Source organism: Ambystoma mexicanum, chromosome 10, assembly GCF_040938575.1.
Source record: "Ambystoma mexicanum isolate Mex_15411 chromosome 10, UKY_AmexF1_1, whole genome shotgun sequence".
Lineage (NCBI taxonomy): Eukaryota > Metazoa > Chordata > Amphibia > Caudata > Ambystomatidae > Ambystoma > Ambystoma mexicanum.
Window position 1 is genome coordinate 770,980,603 of NC_090932.1, and position 24,496 is coordinate 771,005,098.

The 24,496-nt window shown below is 46.5% G+C and overlaps 1 protein-coding gene across 6 annotated transcripts in view; it reads right to left on the reverse strand.

Annotated features, from left to right (window-relative positions):
* The window catches only part of PLCH1 (phospholipase C eta 1), a 1,334,702-nt gene that overhangs the window by 793,434 nt on the left and 516,772 nt on the right, over positions 1-24,496 (reverse strand). For 2 of the 6 annotated variants that reach the window (XM_069618423.1, XM_069618419.1), the window contains exon 1: positions 5,053-5,376. The exons of 2 other annotated variants lie outside the window; for them this stretch is intronic. In XM_069618423.1, coding sequence (XP_069474524.1) covers positions 5,053-5,134 — 82 coding nt within the window. In that variant the 5' untranslated portion in view covers positions 5,135-5,376. Of the gene's footprint in view, positions 1-5,052; positions 5,377-24,496 lie in introns of those variants that run through there. 2 more of the 6 variants (XM_069618424.1, XM_069618422.1) reach the window with 1 other exon arrangement.

Below are 24,496 nucleotides of genomic sequence, written 5' to 3' on the forward strand. Positions count from 1 at the left end.
ATTCAAAAATATTGCCGAAAAATGGCCATTTTTTGTGGCAACATTATTGCATGGAACATGCGGGGGACCCCCCCAAAACGTTTTTTTTTTTTGCCCCTGTCCCCATATATATGGTCACCAATATAATATCGCTGCAACCTTTTCCCGGCGATATTATTTACGGCGACCACATATATGGGGATATTATTACCTGATACCCAAATTGCTATATAATATCCAAAGACTAAATATTCAATACTCTGAAAGGGAAACACCTGAGCAACCTCCCAATGGACTACCATTTAGATTTTTACTTCTTTAGGGAAAGATGTTGAAAATGGAACAAAATAGAGAAAATACTAACATGGGCCACATTGTTTGCTAGATTATGTATTTGAAAGCAGTATCTGCTACGGCAACGGGAAACATATCAACAAACCAAAAGCTGCCTTTTCTTTACTTAATATGCAGTTTTAAAAAAAAATGAAAATAGAAACCACCTGGAAAAGTGATTTGAGAGATTACAAAACAAAAGCAGATTATGGACTCATTCTGCAGTCATTTCAATTAAATGCGAGAGATTAATTCAGAGGGGTTGTTGCACTGTAATCACTCCAAGCGGATTGCTTCCCTTTGCTGTTCGTTCTGTAAAACCATACTTTACATTTTCAAAAGCAGAAATTGCCGAGCGTACCCCTTTGAAGATGCGTCTAAAATGTTGTACATTTTATTGTGCACTCATACCCCTAATAATATGAAGCAAACACATTTGCTAGCCTAGTTTTTTACCGCCAAAATGAATGAAGGACAGATGTATGAAAGATGCAAACTAAACCAAAGTGAGCTATATCAAAATCTTTTTCTGTTTATGTCTCTCTTATTTTCCTCCTCGCTTCTCGTTTGCCCTCTTTTTTCTCCTACTGCACCAGGCCTACCACATAGTTCAGAGGTCTGCAACATTACCTCGCCATATGTTGTGGACTATATCTCCCATCAGCGCTAGCAAGCATAGTCAATGATATGGGATCATGGGAGTTATAGTTCAAAACATCTGGAGAGCCACAGACTGCGGACCCCTGTCATAGTTCATAAGAAACTCTGTTTACCCTTACAACCCATCAAAACAGGAGAATATTTGATCCCAAGGGTGACTGAACTTTGGTATGGTAAGGGCTACTCTAAAAAACCAAGTGCAGTGATGTGCCATCAAAGACTTCGAACCACCACGCTCCAGAGGGATGAACAGGCTTTCCTTTGTGACTGTCATCACTCGGTACGGCCCTCAGAACTTCACGTCAGAGAAAAGCTAGGAAGAGCAGAGATCACAGTCTGCAAGAAGATAGTCAGTTGTTCTGGGGCTGCAGAAGAGTACTATAGAGAATCCCAGAGGCCGATCGAGAAGTGTCAGGATGGCCTAGGTCAGATACTGAATCCCTTAGCAGCAGTGAGGATTAGGTGAAAGGTGTCCAAATACCAGCAGGAAAAAACAGCACCATAGAATCTGATAAAGGCGAGGAGCACATAAACTATATCAGATGTACAAAAAGTACAGAGTAGCTGGAAGAACCTTTGGGCAGAAGAGATACCGTAAGTCTGTCAAGAAAGGAGATACTCGAGATAGATCAATGGGTAGAGTGCTCATATACGTATTCACAAATGGGGGGGGGGACACAAAAAGGAATTTAGGGATGGTTCTAGAACACATAAATTGTCAGCACTACAATAGGGGCAGGGTACGCCCAACTCAAAAGTGTTCTTCTTCCATTCCTCAGGTCCAAATCCAATGGCAAAGTGCTTTTTCCCCCAAGCTTAATACGATCCTGTCCTCTTCTGGACACCCCAGACTAAAACACAAAAGTTCAAACAGATGTAGCCAACAAAATGGCATCCAACCTCATCATAACGAGTCCTGTTAGCCACTTGGCTAACCCTATACTAAAATTCATTAAGGAGAAGATCTGTAGATGTCAGCCACCTGCGGTACTCATAGGGTTGAGGAGGGACATGTTAGGATCTGGTTCTCCTCTGATCCTTTATGCTTCTTCATCAGACCTTCAGGTTTGCTAAAGGTCTCTTCTTCGACTGGATCCATTCCACAGATCCAGAACCTAGAGAAACCCGAGGAGATTCTTCTCCTGGACTTTCCTCTCTGGATTTCTCCCCAGAACAGAACGGTATCAGGTAATATTATCCCCATATATATGGTTGCTGTATAAAATATCGCCGGGAAAAGTCGTGGCGATATTATATGGGTGACCATATATATAGGGACGGGGCAGCAAAAGAAAAAAAAAAAGGTTTGGGAGTTGCGGGGGTCCCCCGCATGTTCCATGCATTAATGTCCCCACAAAAAACGGCCATTTTTCGGCGACATTTTTGCATGGCGATATTTTTGAGGGGACATTATTACATGGAACCAACAGAACATTATCAGACTTTTGGTTTCATGGACCCCCAAAAGACATTTCTTAAGGTTGCAAAAGAGGTATTTTCCTCTGGCATGCATGTTCTTGGGTCTCTCAGGTCTCTCACAGACTGGTTTAAATTCTTCACAGGCCGGTCTGTCCCTAACACTTTTAGGTTCCTGTGGTCTCTCACAGACTGAACTTGTTTCCTTACTGTAGGTCTCTTCTTTAGGCCTTCTGTTTTATTGGGGTCTTTCGTGGACCTGGTGCATTACTTTGCTGTAGGTCTGTCCCTCAAACATTCTGGCTCTCTGGTTTCTAGGGGTCTCTCATAGTCCTGGTTTGTTTCTTCACTGTAGCACCACCTAACAGCCCCAATAAAAAATCTTTGAAAAAATAAGAAACCGGTTTCTTTCGTCGTTATGACGCAATCAGAGTAGTACAATCAAAGTAGTACATCAGTATGTGTTTGCATGAAAATAGTCCCTCGTGGCAGTTGGTGTGCTCACATAAATGGGAGCCCATAAAACGTCCATTCCGAAAAATGACTAATAATGAAACATGTTTACATAACACGTCTTGTGTGACTTCTCCAACTGCTCGAAGCTGTGATATCAAGTGTTATTCTACACCTAGCGCTCTTTGGGGAGACCAGCTCCACTATCCATTCTTCAACAGTGACCAATAGCGCACAGGCCCACATGGCCATCTCTACAGCACACATTGGACACATTCCAAAAGAGGGGCTTCTCGGCCACTCAAATTCACCAGTCTTCGACCAAGCTTCACTGTTGACATGAATCGCTATCCGGCTCCCACTCAGTAGAACCCTGGCGGCTCAGACGGTAGGGAAATGCATTTCTTTCAATACTGCTGAAAACGGATGGATTCAGACGCAGTTTCATTTAAATTGCTCCAGGGCTAGTAGTCACAGCAACATGTGAGCGCTAAACAGAAAGTCAAACAACAGGGCGTTCGTTCTGCTGCAGGAAGTAAAGCAACACGAAATCGAATGAAATTGTACACTATGGGAAGCTGCGGCAAAGAGTACCTTCGGAGCCATGCAATCAAATGACAGCTTAAACACTAGATTGTTCTGTAGCAACGGGGCATTTGCAAGCAATGCCCGCTGTGATGAGAATCTCCTTCCTGCATGCTTCCACCAGCAATAGAAGATTTTTTAATTTTATTTAGAAATGATGTGTCACCCAGGAAGGCTACCGTAACTAGTCCCTCTCGGGCAGTTCCATGTTTTATAATACGCTTAACGTGCACCTGTTTTTGCATCATGTACATTCATACAATGGGTGCGGTGCGTTCCCATGGCAGCTCATTAAGGATCGTGATTTATAAAACTGTTTAGAACATTAGTTCTGTTCTTTTATTTTATTTTTTTATACTGGACTGCTGTGAACACAAAAAAATTGTATTGTGTATACTGAGTATGTAATAAATTGCACCCAGCATGTGATGGGGGTACACTTGGTTTGCACCACCATCATCAGGGGACACAACTGAATACCTCCAAATTATAGCTAGTTCACATCTTACAACACAAGCCAAAAATCAACTTAAGTGCACTTCATGGCCACATCTAAGCTACATAGGTCATAGATTGTGATCCCCAATTTAGTTTCAGAAATCACAGTAAAATTACAAAAATGCAGCCTTGGGAAACGAAAATGATTTCTTGATGATAAAAGGCACTTATTTGCATTAATTAAACATAAACTATGGTATGTTTCCTAGATTTTCCCTGGGGTGCAAGCCAACCTTGCAAGGCACCAATGCACCCGCCACACAACGCAAAGCGTGTAATTCACTGGCAAGCAGTGGGATCAAAACAAAAGACTGACTTGTTTGCCGGCACATATTAGTACACAATATCACCCAAGCAAGTTACAGTGTGATCGAAAGAGTCAATGAACAAGCAAGTCCCAGTTTTCATTTATTGACAAATCAACTAAAATGTAAAATGCAGCATTATTGATCGCATAGAGGACCTTCCGATCCTGCGTATGGCAGAGGATTGGGGTATACATACTAACAACATATAACATAGCACAGATCGTACACAGGCTATTGTAAAGGAACAACACAATACATAACTTTGGTAATATGTGCTGTAGGCAAAATAACCTTTGTAAACTTTAGCATTTGCGGGGGGTGAAGGGGTGGAAATGGCGGCTTAGAAGGGACTTTAAAGAAATAAAGGCATTCATAATTACAAAAATATGATTTTCTAAGTGAACCCCATTCAAATACATGTAAGGTGACTTTCCAATGTCCATGACACTATGTGCATATTTATCAAAACAAAGCACTTTCCAATTGTAATGTCAATATAACATGTATTGTATTTTATTATACAGTTGGTAAATAGGAAATACAAGGCCGGGCAAAAAATATCAGACAAAATATTAAGGCAACAAAAAACCTCGTTCAGAGACCATGTTTAAATCTACACTGCAAAGATTGAAACAGCATTTGCCTTCTTAGGCCATAAAAAAGACCGGTTTTAAAATGTGTCCCGCATCACCGCGTCACATAGCGTTAAACGCGGGCACAGGTTGTACACACAAACACGGCTGGATCCCCACACAGCAACACGCACCACCCTCCAAGTGCAGCGCGCGCTTGAGGAGGAAACGCGAACGCAGGTACCGACCCATTTGCGCCAGCCTGAAGCGCTGTGAAGTGGCGACGCTCCCGACCACATGGTACATCTCAGAAGCCAGTTGCGTCGCCATTTGAGCGCCGGGCGCCTCCAGACGCTGGGCCGCTACTGCATCCGAGGGCGGGCGACGTGGTCTCCACCTGCCGGGAGCGGGTCCCCATTGCTGAATAAATCACAGCTGCTGAACTCCCAACACTAAGCCGGGTCTCGGAGCAAACTGCTTCTCGTTGTCTTCCGCTGGATAAGCACTCTAATCCACGCGACGTTTAAAACACTGCCTCCAATGTCGCATAGGTCGGCGTAGTCTGTTTTACAATTCAAAAGGTGAAAGTGGTAGCAATGGTGTAGTAATGCAGTCTGCTTAACCAGCTTCCCGCCCGTATAAGTCATGTGCACATCAAAGATATTGAAATGAGTGGGAGGTCTCGCAATGTCTACCTCGCGTTGGAGATCAACAGCCGACTTATTAAGTTGAAGCCGTTTTTCCACAGTGAGTTCATTAATAAAGAAAAACAACAGAAGAAAACCAGATGCTTTTGGGGAGTCTGAAAGGCCGAGCCGTTTTACAACACGATTCGAACCTGTGGCTTCACCGCACGCGACTCACTTGGTATTTAGACCTGGGGGTGAGCCAGGGTGAGCCAGGGAATTCATGGGTAGGTCCGAGCCTGGGAGTCAGACCTGGGCCTAGGAGCCCACCACGTGCCTCGCAAAAAGCGCTGGAAGGGAGCAATCAAAATAAATGCACAAGTAAAGAAAATAAATGGGCCGCATTTACTGTCTTTCCTTTTCATGCACATATTTCCATTTTGCCAATCACTAACCTGACATGCAAGTACTCACCCCCATCCCTTCCAATCCCTCCCCTGCCATTCAAGTACCAACCCCCACTGGCAGAAAGCAGCTATACAACACGGCAATGGGCGCCCCCATTCCACACTGGAATGGGGGCAGGCCATTGAATACATGGGCCGCGTTTATTTCATTTCTTTTTTAGGCATTTACTTCCATTTTGCCAGCACCGCTGCAGTACCTTCTTCCCGGACTGCAGATGTGCAGGCAAAACTGGAAATAAACGTATACAAATAAAAAAAAAATGGCAGACCGGCTGTCGGCGACTCCCTGTTATGCCCCCTGCCAATCCTGTTGTGTTGGGGGTGGGACAGGGACTCTGTGGCTCCCTCACTGGTGTGTGGGTAGGCCCAGTATGCAGTCAAGCCCAGGTCACTAAAATGCCTACTCTGACCACGTTTCAAAAATGGTGTGAGGGCCACCATTGTCAGCTGCGTATTTTTGCGGGGTCCGGAGGTACTTTGTGTTGCAATAATTTAAAAAAAATAGAATATATGGTAGCCCTCTTGGGGTCAGTCCAATCCAGGAGGGTGATGGGGGATCCCCAGAGGAGTACAATATACTTCCAAACCAAAACAGAAATATCTGTCTCTTCTGTGCGCCCCTTTAGGGGCCCCACTGGTAATTGCTGGCCGTTTGCTACATTAAGAGGCCTGTGGAGGTCCCAGGCCATGGACGAAGGCCATTCCCCACCAGCACTGCTAGCATTGGTCCCATGCCAAATAGCTACAATGGGTGTCACCTTGGTCGGTGTACATTCGCCAGCTAAAGTCGCCACAGGTGTTTCCAATTGTTCACTTTGAGGTGGCAGGTGGGAGTCCACTGGTCATGGCCAGTGCTGTGGCCACTGGAGTCAGCTTGGGAGGATGCCATGCATGGTCTAAGGCAGGGGTGCACAGCTGATTTTGACTGAGGGCCGAAAGTACCTTACATGCTGTCTATAGTGGGCCAAAAAGTAAATGTAGGTGTGGCGGGGCACGGCAGGAAGCGTTTTCAACCCCCTATTTTTATTAAACACATGGAAAAAGAATACGTTTTTGAGGTGTAACAGTCTTTATTCGTCAAACTTTTTTCATTGTTATGCATTTCTATTCAGTAATTACATGTTGTCTGTTTAATTAAAGTATATATATTTTATTGACCCTTTATTGGACATTCCCATATTTTGGATTGCTTTACTTTGCGGTTTAGGTTGGCCAAGCCGAGTATGGCCTTTGTTGAGTCATGTTTCCACAAAAAGCAAAGGATACACATCTCCTAGCTGCCTGTTTTAGCTTTACTATTGGGTTCACTCTTGCAGTGTGCAACACTATACCCCATGGACCACACCCCTCAACCAGACACTATGCCCCATGGCCCCACCCCTCAACCAAACACTATGCCCCATGGCCCCCACACCTCAACCAAACACTATGCCCCCACACCTCAACCAAACACTATGCCCCATGGCCCCCACCCCTCAACCAAACACAATGCCCCCACACCTCAACCAAACACTATGCCCCATGGCCCCCACCCCTCAACCAAACACAATACCCCCACACCTCAACCAAACACTATGCCCCATGGGCCCCACCCTCAACCAAACACTATGCCCCCACCCCTCAACCAAACACTATGCCCCATGGACCACACCCCTCAACCAGACACTATGCCCCATGGCCCCCACCCCTCAACCAAACACTATGCCCCATGGCCCACACCCCTCAACCAAACACAATGCCCCCACACCTCAACCAAACACTATGCCCCCACCCCTCAAAAAACACTATGCCCCATGGGCCCCACCCCTCAACAAACACTATGCCCCATGGCTCCCGTGCCCCAACCAAACACTATGCCCCATGGCCCCCACCCTCCCATGGCCCCCACCCCTCAACCAAACACTATGCCCCATGGGCCCCACCCCTCAACCAAACACTATGCCCCATGGCCCCTACCTCCCCATCGCCCCCACCCCTCAACCAAACACTATGCCCCATGGGCCCCACCCCTCAACAAACACTATGCCCCATGGCTCCCGTGCCCCAACCAAACACTATGGCCCATGGCCCCCACCCTCCCATGGCCCCCACCCCTCAACCAAACACTATGCCCCATGGGCCCCACCCCTCAACCAAACACTATGCCCCATGGGCCCCACCCCTTAACAAACACTAAACCCCATTGCTCATATGCCCCAACCAAACACTATGCCCCATGGCTCCCGTGCCCCAACCAAACACTATGCCCCACTGACCCCACCCCTCGACCAAACACTTTTCCCCCACACTTCAACCAAACACTATGCCCCATGGGCCCCACCCCTCGACAAACACTTCCCCATGGGCCCCACCCCTCAACCAAACACTATGCCCCATAGGCCCCACCCCTCAACAAACACCAAGTCCCATGGCTCCCATGCCCCAACCAAACACTATGCCCCATGGTCCCCACCCTTCAACAAACACTAAGTCCCATGGCTCCCATGCCCCAACCAAACACTATGCCCCATGGTCCCCACCCTTCAACAAACACTATGCCCCATGGGCCCCACCCCTCAACAAACACTATGCCCCATGGCCCCCACCCCTCAACAAACACTATGCCCCATGTGCCCCACCCCTCAACAAACACTATGCCCCATGGGCCCCACCCCTTCAACAAACACTATCCCCGTGGGCCCCACCCCTCCAATAAACACCATGCCCCATGGGCCCACCCTTCAACCAAACACTATGCCCCATGCCCCAACCAAATACCCCCAGCATACAAACAAGCATACACCATGCATACATACACCCATACAGACACCAACCCCACCCACCCCCATCTCAGCATACAAACTAACAAGCATACACCATGCACCCATACAGAACCCACCCCATCTCAGCATACAAAGAAGCATACACCATGCATACATACCCATAAAGACCTGACATCCCCCACCCCTGCATCTCATCATACACTACCCATCCATACAATAACAAACACAGAGACAGACCCGACCCCCCAAATCTCAACATACACTGCACATACATTCAAAAACAAACACCCATACAGACCAGAACCCCCACCTCCATATCAGCATAAACTGCCCATCCACACAATAACAAACATACAGACCAGACACCCCGTAACCCCCACATCTCAACATACACTGCCCATCCACACAAATACAAACAAAGACAGACCCAATCCCCCACATCTCAACATACACTGCACATACATTCAAAAACAAACACCCATACAGACCAGAACCCCCCAACCCCATCTCAGCATATACTGCCCATACACACAAAAACAACACATAAGACAGACCAGACACCCCTCCCCCCCCCCCAACTTCTGCATCTCAACATACATACAAAAACAAGCATACAGGCAGACCCGACACATCCCCCCACCCCCGCATCTCAACATACACACACAGTCAGAACAGACCCGACACCCCCCACCCCACCATTTCAACATACACTGCACATACATACAAAAACAAACACCCATACAGACTCGACACCCTCCCACCCCCACATATCAACATACACACACAAACAGGCAGGCAGGACAGACCCAACACATCTCCCCCACCCCCGCATCTCAACATACACAGAAACATACAGTCAGGACAGACCCGAGACACAGACACACAGACACACACACACACACAGCACCCCCCACCCCATATGTACTTACCAGATGTGCTGGAAGGCAGGCTAGCTGGAACGCTGGCAATGTGTCTGGTACTACGGCTGGCGTGGCAAGAGTGAAATGTCTTCCGACATCAAGCCTTACTGATCACGCCAGCCATAGTGCTGGCACTCCATAGGTGCAGCACACATGTACTACGTGGCTCGTAGGAGCGACGTGGTGCATGTGCACTGAGCCAATGCGGGTCAGTGTTTTGTCCGGCCCAGAAGAATAACAAAAGTATTTGCCTAATGGAGGGCGGCCGATGCTGCTTGTGGGCCGCACTCCATAAGGAAAATCTTTCTTGATGGCGGGATGTAAGTTGTGCACCCGTGGTCTAAGGCCGAGCCCTGGCCAGAATGACAACTGGCCAAGGCAGTAGGTCAGCCTATAGGCACTTGGGATGCCCATGGCAGTGCAAAAATGGGTTCTGCGTGATATAAAGGCACTAAACACCCTTCCGACCATATTTTAGGACTGGTGCAATTATATAAACAAACTCCAGTCCTAAAATATTTGGGGAAAGTGTTGGATAGTGGCTTTAAATGAAAGATCGAGTCACCCTTGATGTTATTTCCAGCGATTACATCACTGGATACCTGCAAAAGGCCATGTCTGGGTAAAATGCCCATCGGCAAAAACTAAAAGCCATGCCCATTGGGCCAGTCAGGTGGACCATAGGTTCCTGAGGCAGGGCTGAATGACCTACCCCTCGCAAAGTAGTCCCCGGGCATGGCTCCTGTTAATGATCAGTGGCACACCTAGTCATTTGATGATTGCAAAGGCCCTGGCCCATCAAAGTTCTCATTGCGCATGGCGACAGGTGATTCTCAATGTGTATATTGAATTGTTCTGGGGTTACCAGAGCAGAGCCAAGTACGAGCTAGGCAAGACTGCAGGCCATGTCCCTTGGTGACTTGAGCAGTTTAGGGTTCACATGGCAAGGTCTTTGGCCCTGCCCTTCTCAAGGTAGCCACTGACTAGGCTGTAGGCCATGCCAAGGGTAATCTATTGGTTAGTTCCCAGACCAGGACTGAATGCCTGGCATAATGCCCATGGGCCTGGCCATTGGCCATATGCCCCTTTGGCACTGTCAGGATGATACTGTATATAATTAAGCAAAATAATTCACTGAATACAATTTTAACTAAGGGAGCTTTATGGTTCTGTTTCCATAAAAAAAAAATACGAAAACTCTGAAAAGACCTTTGTAAAGGAATGTTATACATGCAATACAAAACAAAGGCACCAAAAAGTATCTTATTGTTTCTAAAGCAATCATAACTGTGTTACTGCCATGCAAAGCTCGTGTTTCCGTATATTCAGCAAAGTAGGGCCCCACCAGGGTTCGAGCTACACTGCCTCCTAATAGTATATGTGATGTGCTGCAATGTGTCTAAATCTAGGGGTGGTTCTGGCCCTCAAACCACAGTCAACAAAATGGAATTCAATATTTGTTTAGACCTCAATTTGCTCGCTTATTCCTAAAGAGTACTATTATAGCCAAAATGCACAAATCTGCTCAGATTCTGTTCAGAAGTTCAGAAGTTCAAAAGTTCAGATTCTGTGGCGTATGCCTCGATATTGCTTCAATTACCGCGAGCACGGACACACCAAGGGGTATATTGTTAATTACACTTCTCTGGTGGTTACTGGATGCTAACAGCACAGCATTTACCCGAGTGGGTTTCCTATATGTGGTTGATCCTGTTCGCTTTTACTGCCAGCTTAACATCAAGAAAGATAACTTCAAAAGGATGGGTATGCTAATGCCAAATTGGTTCTCATTTAGAAATCTAATAAAATCGTGTAAAAGACTCGTACTGCCATTCCATATAAGGAAAATATAGTCAATAAAGCATAGCCAGATAACTATATTGGCGTGGTAGTCATGTTTGGTAGAGACATGCATCTGCTCAAAATGGCCCATAAATATGTTAGCTAGCGATGGGGCATAGTTGTCTCCCATCGCTACTCCAGTGCTAGAGTTCGTGTACTGTGCAGCACTTGCTCCATAACTACACAATATTCACCACTACATGTACACAAGCAAGTTCCAGCCGCTGGAAAGCAAGTGCTTTTTAAAAATGTTTTCATTGGTTTACATTTCCCTTAAATTTGCAACCGGTATAATTTGTATAAATGGCAGTCTTCTTTGTTATTCCCACCGGGGTGGCCATCATTTATAGTCATCTTTGTCTGCAGTTAGTTTTTTCAATGCCATTTAAAATGCATAGCACAATTTTTGTTTGTTTATTTAAAGTAGTAATATACCGTATTTGCTTGGCCTGAGCTCTCGCCTTCATGTCCTTTTTCTCGGCATTCATAATTGAGAATTCTTCTCAGAATCGACTCCTGGCTTTGGTGCATACGGCTTCATTTACTTTAAGGCTAGCGTCTTGCGAAACCTTGGACCACTTGTTTTGCTTGAAATACATTATTTGACTCCAAAACAAGTGGGAGCAGTTCTGAGAACTTCCCAGCAGGCAGGGAAACCAACGTTCAAATGTTCCAAAGGGTGCATTCCCCAAACGTGGTCTTCTGGCACGGCCATCACACTTCGCCCCTGTTGGTATGGAGTGCTGCAGTTCACGTTACTTGAGCGACTTCTTTCTGCATGTATTGCAGTGCTGAAAGCAGTGTTTTCCTTCTTTGGAGGTGTGCATGGTTAAAAGTGCCATTATTCATGCTGCTCTGCTCGAAGCCCGCATGTTCTATTGATTTTGATGGTGTGTGATGAAGACAGAATTGATCAACGTAGCCGTTCTACTAGAAATTACCGAAGTTCATGCTTTTAGGAAACTCAAACATCTTCCATTCACCCTTAGTGATGCAATATTAAATTAGAGGTCATCTTGAGAGCTGGAATACCTTGAATCATCATGTACCCATGCCCCTGTAAGCAGTTCATGGACAAATATGGCCTACCATCTAGCGATGACGAAAGGCATTCAGGTTACAGGCTTCTTAACCACACTGACTGCGTTCTTGAGACTATACCCAAAGGGTGCAATGGATGTCGCTGGCAGAGGTTCGATTTCCTGGTATAACGGATTCAATCAGCCAGCCAACCCAGCTCACAGAGAGGGATGACTGGATTGCTATTTGAAGCTATCTAAAAGTAGAACATGGGAAACGTCCAAGCAGAGTTCTGCAGCCGCTGATCCCTGGTTATTTTGAGCTACAATTCCCATAAGACCTAGAAAGCGTAGCCAATGGTGCAGGATCATGGGTGTTGTAGTCTAAAATGCTTGGCGAGCCACATACCCCTGCTTCAAGGCTTCAGATAAAACAGTGCATTCTGGCAAGGATGAGCTCCATCTTTTTCAAGTGATGTTCAGACTATACTGCATAAAGGCACATGTAAACCAATGACTTCTGCAGGCTCGCCCAGCCATCTGCATTGCGTTCTCCTAGCTTTGATAGCATTTTCTTTTATCGCCGAGGGATTCTGGGGTCTTGTCAGGAAGTGGTAGCCAAGATAGGGAATGTAGTCCACCTGCATCTGGACATCTGATGCGCACCTTAATTGGGGATCTATTTGTGAAGCTGTTCATGCCACTAAGATGCAGCTGCTCTGGAAATCATGGCTTCAGCTGGATAACCTGCTTGAGGATAGAGCCTATGGAGGCATTTTTCTGTATAGAATAAAATATTCTTGTGGGAGGACACAATAAACCATGAATGGGTCTCGAAAATATTCCGCCTGTCGAGATACGTTTCAGAAATGTGTGAGCCACTAATAAGTATATGTAATGATGCAGAATTAATATCTACTACATTTGAAGTATTCAATAGAGTACATTCATAAACAAATTTAAACTGGAATTTCTGTTGCTTCTCCCATCACCCCCTCTCTCTCTATCCCTTTCCAAAACTACTCTCTCTTGATTTAATCACCATCTTTTCACATCTTGCTTCTCTCAGCGTTCCTTCTTTGTTTTTTCTCTTCTCTCCACCCCCTCAAATATGCTGCTACTTTCTCAGATTGCCTTCCTCTCAGTCCGCCTCCTCTTTCACCCTCTAGTGAATTTCAGTCTTTTTTTGGTGTTTAGTACTGCAATTAAAACCTTCCTTCAACCAAACGGGTTTCCTGTGAATTCTACTGTAAAATGATTCTTTAAATTGTTTTTATTGTGTATACAGTTTAAAACAAAACGTGTACACACAGATTTCACAGAAAAATAAAAATACATCAAGTTCAATCACATAATAAAACAATCACAAATCCAGCTCATAAAGAGAAATTAATACATCTCATTAGTACCCGGCACTCACGTCCACGAGATTACACTGAAAGGTGATTGGCTCATTTCCGAGCCATACTTCAGTGTAATCTTGTGGACGCACGTACGTGAACTGCCTGCGTTCGTTCCCAGGGCGTGGCAACCCCTTAGCCAATGAAGAGGCTCAAAACAGGGCAATCCCCGCTCCGAGCCTCCCCATGGCCGGAGGCTGCCTTCGTCCCCCGCCGGCGACTCAGGTACGTTTTTTTTTTCCCTCCACCCGCCCCTACAAACTATCCCCTCCCCACCCTCCCAACCCCACTTACCTTCTTTTTTCTTTTCTCAAGAGGGAACGCGCTGTGGACACTTCTGTTCCCAGCGCTTCCGCTCCCAATGGCCGCCATGGAAAGGGAAAACAGGCTACGTTTTCCCTTTCCCGGTGGCCATTTTATTTGACTTTTTATTTTTGTTTGTTTCAAAACGTGGCAGCATTTCGGAGCAGAATAAAAATGCTATTAGTACCCCAGCCTAACGGCCCGTGGTACTAATGGCTACATGCCCCTCGACTGCGGGCCAATAACGTCCACAATAATGCCCCCAAGGCCTCGTTAAGGTCTATGGGCCCCGGGGGCATTACCTGGGGTGGTATTGGCCCACTGTCTCGGGACATATTGCCACAGTAACATGATTACATTCCTGTAAGAGGTTTACAAGGTTTAGGCATGCAGTGTAGTAGCGCCTCACACTCCGTGCACAAACCACTCCCTTTTCTGCCCACTAAATGGGGAAATAACCACTCACGTTTGCAAAAAGGTTCTTGGGGACCAGTACATTCTGCAATATCAATTTGATTTTTGGAGACGGTGCTTGGCATCTAGTTACCTCTTCTTCACAGACTTTGGTCTCTCACACAGCATGTGCTGCTTCTTTCTCCTGAGTTTTAGCTGCCCCTGTCAATTCTATTAGCAGCTGTCTCACTTTCAGTTGGAGTGCTTCTCTTGTTCAAATACAAGTTCTTTCTCAGTTTAATTTTGAATGGGGCCACTATTCAATTCTGTTTCTCTCATAATACTTTCTACTAGGCAAAGCCGAATCACCCAGCAGTAGCTCTACCGCCCAAGGCAAGGGAGGACTACTCATTTGTGTAATACAGTATGCGTCAGGGTCTGATCTGTGGCTTTGCATGCGGGAGCTGTGGTTATGATATATGTTTATTTATGTACCGCCTATACACAATGTGTTTCAAAGCGCTTCACGACAAGGGAGCGAACAAGGGAAAATCCAAAAACATTCTTACAGGCCATGAACAACAAGAATGTGAAATTAATTATCGTACTCGGCCTTGCAACATTTCAGATAGTGCCTATGCTAAGACAGAGATAGGAAGGAAATGGGAACAGGCAGGCGACTACCGTTCTAGGGCCGACGTCATTTCTGGTAGAGCCGGAGAATTACAAGTGGTGAGGGAGAGGGGTGCAGAAAGGGAGGGGAGGAACAAAACAAGCAAATCTCTCACTAGGCCTGGCAACATTTCAAATAATGCTGGATGGGGAGGGCAGAATAACAAGTAAGGGGGTGGACAAACATTTGTTACTATCATACTAGGTCGAGGTAAAATTCTGATAGAGTAAGTGCATTAAAAAAAGTAAGGGAATGGGGAGGTGAGAGAGAGAAGGGAGAGGAGAAGAGAACAGAGAACAAAAACAGTGGAAAAGGAGCAGAGAAGCAGAGGGGAGAGCGACTACAATTGCAGAGGTCAGTAAAACACAATGTTGCAAGGGAAAGGAAAATGTAGGCAAAGATTCACGGTGACAATGAGCACAGCAAGATTCGGGGCCAACCTGAGTACGGGATCCTGGGGAGGTCCACCATGAGAGTTGAGGGGGTGAAACACCAAGAGTCTGTGTGTCCAAAAGTCAAATCCAAGCGTTGGCTAAAGTCATTGATGGTGAACCCTTTGTGTATCAAGACAACTCCTGCAATGAATGGGAGGGGGGTGGAAGAAAGGGATGGGGGGGGGGGAGAAGAGATCAGGGACAGCAGGGGGGAGGACATCAAGAGGAGCCAGAAGGGGATGTGTGGGGCACAGAGAGACATCACGGGGGATCTCTAGCAAGTGAGGGAACTCTAGGTTGAACTTGTAGTTTAGGAATTCTGGGACAGCAGTATCTAAAGTGCGAGTTCTCGGGTTAGCTGAAATTCAAAGCTTTAATGACCACAGGACAAGACTACTCTCCTGTGTGACTACGTATGTAATAAAATAGTGACTCAATGTTCACCAAGTCAAAAAGAGTTGGATTAAGGACCCTCTTTTCTGTGTACGTGGGGGGCCTGTCTCATGGGGAATAATAACGTAATGCAAAGAAAGGTGAGCACAGGCTACCCTACCCATCTATATTCCACCAAGGTAAATGAGCACTACAGCTGCGTAATTGAAACACAACATATGGTCAAAAACAAATAACATAATCACATAATTGTATTCAGAAAAAGCATAAAACACTCAGCGAGTTATAGTAAAAAAGTATTTTCAAACACATGGAAAAAATAGTGTGTAGAGCTGTTACGAAAGAGACGTGATGTCCAGAACATTAGTACATTCAAGTCCAGTGATGGTGAGAGTTGCTAGGATGACTGTGAAATTAGAAACAGTGACACCGTAATTACACTTGTTTGTAATAATATTACATTTCCTTCATCTATCTTAAACATTTGGAAAGTGTACGTTATTTAATTACACTTGTTTGTAATAATATTACAACATTTCCTTCATCTATCTTAAAAGCACATTTTTAAGATAGATGAAGCCATTGTTGTAATATTATTACAAACAAGTGTAATTACGGTGTCACTGTTACTAATTTCACAGTCATCCTAACAACTCTAACCATCGCTGGACTTGAATTTCATACTAATATTCGGGGCATCACGTCTCTTTCGAAACATGTTTGTTATCCTCTGCACACTATTTTTTTGCACGTGTTCGAAATATGTGGATGGAGAACGTAGGAGTTGAAATCATCCCAAAAAGTCCACATAAAGAGTAGCTATCTGATAGAGTAACAGGGCTAATTACCAGACTCAGCACGTCAGAGATGTTATGGCTGGACCTGCGGTCACGCAGGCCAGTCGCACCATGGCTGGGACCACCCAGCATGCACTTCAGCAGTTACCTTGACAGGCTGGCTCACAGGTCAGCCCAGGGAGTTCTGGGGGCACCCAACACATTCCAATTGTTGCAGGGATCACCCTGTGGGCCGTGGTCACACAGCAAGCCACCAGCTGCCGGGGGCTCCCGGACAAGCAGCTGCACTGGGATCACCCAGAGGGACAGTGGCCTGTGGGCTCCCAGGTTATGCATGCTGGTCTGGGGGCAGCCAGACCAGCAGAGATGCAGGACCGTGATCACACGGTGTGGGCCTGCAGGCCCATGGAAATGGGACATGGAGACACAGTGCCGTTACATGGAGTCTGTTGCACATGCTGGCAGAGGCCCCTTTTATTTCCAGTCAGTCATGACGTTGTCATGACGCATCATTAAACGGGCAGTACTGTCAGGATTCCCCCCGGAAATCAGGAATGTTTGAGTAAAACCACTTTCCTCAAAACAGATGCTGCTACCACATCATCTGCTGCTAGTAATTCGCCTCATGCTTTTCCCTGGACTCGCTCTCATTTCTTTTCCACTCACTCCGCAAGGTTGCCATGGCGACTATGGCGTCTGCTCCATGTTCGTCACATGACTTAATCTCGGAGAGGCGCAGCTTCGGCAAGTTCAGAAAGTTCGCAGTGACCCGATATAATGCCTCTCTGGTTGCCGCACTCACCGCTTCTGATTTTGTTTGGGAATCTAGGCCTTTTAGGTATTTTCTTGTCCTTGTATCTACCTAACTCGCCCCGTCCTATTTCCTTCGGAAATCTTCCTGTTACCGAACTTGGCCTGTGTTACTACCTGTCCTAGCCTCATCCTCTGCTATCATTCATCGCCACCAGGCTGCACGACTTGGAACGCTTACGACCTGTCTTCCGTCTCTTGAATTGGTTACCATGCTGCCAGCAACAGAACAACCCCGAACGAACCTCGACTTGCCTTTTGGATCCTAACAAACACCTCGCTACCAAGTTGCCAGACCCGGAACGTTTGACAATTCTCTCACCTTGCCGTGTGTTTTCGTTTCATGAGCGTGGTGTCATTCTTACGCTGCACCTTGGATACAAACATCCGAAACAGGAGATCCCACTTCTGTCTACTTCACCTTCGTGTGGTGGACAGTGCTGCGAAGGAGTCCTTCATTTGCCGGAAAGAAACTGCTTGACCCACTATATAGCGCTTGGACTAGAGGCTGGCATTTTTGGCGCTAGGGTCGATAGGCGTCCTTGTTCCGTCGGGACAGGCACTGGACTAGAGACCTTTTGCACCAGCTTAGGCGTCCTCGTGCCGTCGTTTCAGGGCTAGATTGGTTTGCGCAGTATACCTTTCTGGAAGAATACACTCCTCGCACTATTGGTAAGTTACTTTTGAAATCTGTCCTGTTAATCTTGTACTTGTTCATTGTTTTCTCGCAATTACGATCCCAAGTCTGTTTACCTCTGTAATTTCTCTAGTTTTTGTGGGAATCAGGTATGTTGTCATTCGCTCCATCCTACGCTGTTCCTGCCTCCTCGGAATTCCGGTCTGGTGTTCCATCTTCTGACTAATTGGTCCCTTGGTACTTATTTTGGAGGTACAAAGGGGCACATTGGTAGGGAGAACTCAACTACTACACTACGAGTTCAACTACCGGTTTCTTGATACTTGACATAATCAGAAGCCAATATATAAATGGACACCAACATGGACACCAACAAAGCTCTAGCCAATATTATGCTTCTTATGGCAGAATTACGGGCCGAAATGACGGCAGTTCATTCTGCCACACAAGCGAGGATTGATGAGTTACCAACCAGGAACCCATCAGCTGCAGCTGTGGTACCCCCACCAGCTGTGGCTTCGGGTTCTGCTGATCCAGTCCCTCAGGTGGCGGCCGCGCCTTCGGTGGCTATGGCCACGCACTTTCCACTGGCCCCTCCCGAGAGGTTTCATGGTGACCCCAAAGTCTATCGAACCTTCCTGAACCAATGCCATTTGCATTTCCTGTGTCATCCTACGGCATTCCCCGATTCAGCTATGAAGGCAGCCTTCATTTTGTCTCATCTCGCTGGTACTGCTGCAACTTGGGCCAACCCTTTGTTGGAAGCTGGTAGTCTGCTTCTTTTTGACTGTGATGCCTTGTTGGAAGCTATGGGCCGGGTATTTGATACCCGCTACCAAACACAAGCTACAGAGTTGGAACTGCAGGGTATACAGCAAGGTGAAACGCCTCTTTTGGCCTATGTAGCCAGGTTTAATCAACTCATCGCTGAAACCAGCTGGCCTGAGGACAGGAAAGCCTCTTTGTTCTATAAAGGGCTGTCTGACTCCCTTAAGGATACATTAGCCTCGGTACCGGTGGTGCCTACCGCATTCCATGAAATGTTGGATCTCGTTCTCCAGATCGATGCTAGGTGAGCCAAACTAAAGGGGGGAAAGGGGAGCTATGCCTGTTTTGGTTACACCCCTGATAACATCAATTAAGGACCCTGAACCCATGCAAATCAGTGCAATAAAGGGTCCGTTATCACCGGCTGAGAGAGTGGAGACGGTTGAAGAATCTTTGTTTCTATTGTGGTTCTTCCGAACACTTCCTGAAGGCATGCACAAAGAAACCTAAGAAATTGGGAAACGCGATGACTCAGTAGTAGAAGGGGTCCCGCTACTGAGTCCTTCATCATGGGACTCCGCCATGATTGTTCCAAACACAATAAAGGCTTCATTTTGTCCCGCATCAGGCTCTTCTTGGTTTGGGGAAGCTAGTCTGGATTCTGGAGCATCAGGGAACTATATCGATCTTTCTTACGCTCGTGAGAACGGCGTTTCGTTCATTCCCAAAGCTCAGCCTGAGATTGTTAATGCCGTGGACATCACATCTTTACTGTTCAGGTTGGTCACGGAACAAACGGTTTCCTTGAATGTGACTACTGCCGCTGGCCACACTGAGACGATCAGTTTTGATGTAATAACAGCACCTCAATTCAGATTAATTTTGGGTTTGCCATGGCTGAAAATCCATAACACGGTTATTGACTGAGGGTTAAATAAAGTCATGTTCACATCCGACTACTGTACCAAACACTGTATGCTGCAACACACCGAAGGAGGGGATCCGTGCCAGACTCTCATAAGCATAGCTCCAACAGTAGCTGTTCTTACAACAGTGTCTTTGCCCATGGAATATTCTCGTTTTCAAGATGTGTTTGATGCCAAGGGGGCAGAGATTTTACCACCCCATCGACCTTATGACTGCCCTACTGATCTCATCCCGGGGACGAAAATACCAAACGGGAGAATATACTCCCTAACCGCTAAAGAAGACGTGGGCCTCATTACGAGGTTGGAGGCAACCATGGAGCTATGGCTGCCTCCAAAACCCTTCCGACTCTGCCCTGGTGAATGGAGCAATTACCGGGCCATTCCGAGGTCGGAGGGACCGGTAATTCCCCATTCAGCAGGGCCATTCCCCATACCCATTTGAGCCCCCATAGGGCTCAATGGGAATGGGGAAGGCGCTAATAACGGTACCGCAAATTGCGGTACCGTTATTAGCTCTAGAGTCCCTCTGCGGGTCCCGTCCTCAACACCTGCAAAAACCAGGCGTTAAGGAAGTACCCGCAAAGGGAACTCGCACTAGGGAGGTAAGGGATTACCAGCACCGGTGCCAGTAATCCCTTACCTCCCAACTCGTAATGAGGCCCAACATCTTGAAAGAGTATATTGATAATGCCCTCAGTATGGGTTTCATTCGCCCGTCTTGGTCTCCAGCGGCTTCACCTATGTTTTTGTGCCCAAGAAAGAGGGAGACCTCTGGCCTTGTATTGATTACCAGGAACTGAATGCCATCATAGTCTGGAATCCATACCCCATACCCCTGATTTCAGTGCTCTTAGACCAGTAGGGGAAGTCCATAATCTTCACAAAATTGGACCTGAGAGGAGCCTACAATATGGTCAGAATGTGTTCTGGGGATGAATGGAAGATTGCATTCAAGACTAAATGTGGCCTCTATGAGTATCGCGTCATGCCGTTTGGTTTGTGCAACGCCCCAGCTACCTTTCAGCACTTCATAAATTATGTTTTCCGTGATGTCCTGGATATGTACGTAGTGGTGTATTTGGACGACATACTAATTTATTCGTCCTCTTACGAAGACCATGCTAAACACGTATCAGCTGTCCTCCAACGTCTCTGAGAACATCAGCTGTACACTAAATTGTAAAAATGCGTGTTTCACATTACCTTGGTTGAATTCCTGGGTTATACCATATCTGATCAGGGGTGAAAATGAGTGACGCCAAGGTCAAGGCTGTGTTGGACTGGCCGGTGCCAACCACTCTCAAACAACTCCAGTCTTTTTTTTATCTGTGATTCATAAAATCCTTTTCCAATATTGTTGTCCCTCTTACATCTCTAACCAGTGCTACGAAACCATTTAGCTGGAATCAGAACCGGAGCAGTAGTGAAGGAGGATTTGAGTACCTCAAATGCCTTCTGAGCTGATGGATACTTGGAGAACCAGACTAACTGGTGTATGATCGGAAAAAATAATGCTGTCCAATAAATCATTGAACACCTTTGGAATGAGTCACTTGCTGATCTGGAATGCATCTATCCGAAAAAGACCTAGGCCCGTCAAAGAACTTGATATACACTTTCAGTGCGATTTCCCAGATGCCACATGTCACATAAGCACAAGACCAGAATCATCTTATTGATGACAGCCCTTGCAGGAGACCGTAGTGATCTGATTTAGTGGACCTGTCTAAAACTGGATCTGATGTGGTATCCAAATTATCTTCAAGCATCTTCTGTGACAGCTTATGGAAAACCCTACTTTAATACACATTTGGCACATATATCTGCTTGCTACTGTGTATTCAATATTTCACTTTGATAATTCTGCCTTCATTGTCGCACAATTCTGCAATCACTGCTTTTCTTAAGTTTGTGATTATTAGAACATTTACACGTCGCACAGCTCCAGTGTGGGAGCTAAACATATTGTATTTAACAGAGCCCTTCAATATTCCTTCGTTATCTTCTACTGCAAGGCGCGTCTCCTGTAGGTGTGCCACATCTCTGCAGTTTTTTTCACGAGGTGGCCCTTTTCTTCTTTACTGGCCCATTCAGTCCATTGACATTCCAACATAAAATGGCACTGGGTTAATTGTCATGCCCAGCAACACTCAGTGGCATGGATCATGCTCGCTCACACATTATTAGCCAGTTGGGCCTGCCTGTGATGGACTCCATCGAGATGATACGAACCCTCTGATATGCTTTCATTGCTTGTTGTAACTGTAACCTCTAAAGCCCCCTGCCTCCTTGCACTTCCCCAGAGCTGCGCTGCCATTACTGCAATCACTCAGAGTAAGGCTCCCCTGACTGCACTTTCCCTTTCCCTCACCCTGGCACTTCACCCTCTCCTTTCCCCTTGCACTTTATGCTGTTGCACTTGCAGTCTAAATGACAAGACATAGTAAGATTGTGTGCCTTGTCCTCCCATCTGAATGTAAAATTGGTAGCATTGGTATATTACAGAAGAGTGACACAGAGAACAACAGGGACAAGACAACTAAATATTTCTGATACAGTATGGTGGCATTCGGTACCTGTTGTTGAATGTGAGATAGCCTGCCCACTCAGATATTTTCATAGTTCAAATCAGTTTATGTATGGTGTGTGCCTCAATATTCTCCACTCTCTATTGCTAATCATGTTGTAAAAGAATAATTATCTTAAAACATTTGCTGAACAATTGACTTATTTGGTTTCGGAATTAGACAATAAAGGGATGTTCAAGAACACTGTGCAAATCCTTACACAATGTAAAGAAACAGGCAGCTCCAGAGTTACACACTGTGTCCTGCTACACACTATCCAATGGGAGAATTAAGAAACAGAGTGAGGCTGACCCAGTATGATAGCAGACCTTTCCAAACACAGGGGGACATTTCCAAAAGTGGAGAAGATTTACACCCATACCCTACCAGCCTCAGTCCAGTACCACTGCCAAACCCTTAACCCCATGTTTCTTTTCTTCAGTGCTTTGGCCCCAGCCCCTCCAAGCCAACAACCAGCCCTCACGTATTCCCCAAACACCTGCCTTCCCCTCCAAATGACGTGCTGCGATGGAGCGTCTGGCAACAGCTGCCATGCCCCTTCCCCTTTCTACAATGTCCCTTTTCAATTTACCATAGTGATGACTACACTGGTGAGGCTGGTGAAGCCCATTTTTTAAGGGGGAAGTTTGTGAGAAGTTTTCTGTTCTTTTTGGCTCTGCCAAATTTAACTTTATCGGATTTACCATAGGTATATCCGCCATATTGGAATTTACAGACACCATCCATTTCTGAAAAGTCACCTGCATTAGTGCAAGCCACCAAGTCCCGCAACAACTGCTCTTGGAGGGGTCTCCACAGCTCAGCAGACCAAGGGTCAGCTGTTACGCTCTGCGTGCTTACTACTGGATTGTATCTTGATTGATCCCCTCCCCCCTTAAGTTTGTCTGCGTTGGCATGAGCTGAGTCCCCATCAATGTGTGACCTTCTATGTTGTATGCTTCCTTATATAAAATGTGTTGCCCAAATAATATGAACTTGCACATAATCACCTCTGGACTTGGTGAGGGCTCAGGGATTCCACCAGCCCTGCACATCCCCAGAAGATGGGTAATTGCTATTCGTACCCCAGCACTCTGTCCATGATTTGTTTTACATTTTATTTGCTGGGAAGTGGGTTTGTGCAGATTGCCCGAACAAAGATGGCCATCACCAATTGGTTGCCGGAGTGTGACCCATCAGAATGAATGGTAGATCAACTTGTATATCTGGGGGCCTCTCACTGCTAGAATTCGTGTTCAGAAGCTGAAATCCAAACTACGAAGAGTAACTTGAGTGAAACTGGAGCTTGACCTTGAAGCCCTGCTGGAAGAAAAGAATTGCTGTTGCCCTTCTTCATCAATCGGAAAGCTGCTGTGTCTTCAAGGACTGACCCAGAGAGGACCTGGTAGGGCGCCCTCTTCACGAGCTATGAGGGACCATCGTACACCAGCTGATCTTTGCCAAAGCTCCCTGGTAGAGAGACCTATGACAGGCTGCCGACCGTATACGGGGACTGCTGCGGAATCCCAAAGAGAAGCGCCCGGACTGTTGTCCGCCACCGTCGACGACCACCATTGCCGACCTGAGCCGCAATACTCCCGTTGCCTAAGAACTTAATTTGATCCAAGGACACTCTTGCCTGCACCGCCGCCTGCCTTATCCCGCCGGAGAAGGCCAGGCCGTCGACGCACCAAGGAGCATCCGCCGGTGGGTTTCCCCCCCACCCAAAGACCACAGAGACACTGACGACTCGACGCCCTTGCTGGGCCACAGTTCTTCAAACTCTTTGCGGTCCAGAACTATTGACATCGAGATGCCCAGCACGCCTCTTCCTCGCAGGACGTCTGCGCTCCATCGCTGACGAGCACCGCTAGGAACAAAGCTGCCACTTCAACGCCGTAGTTCACCCTATTCATCGCCAGACGTTCGACAACCCGTGGCTCCTACCTTAA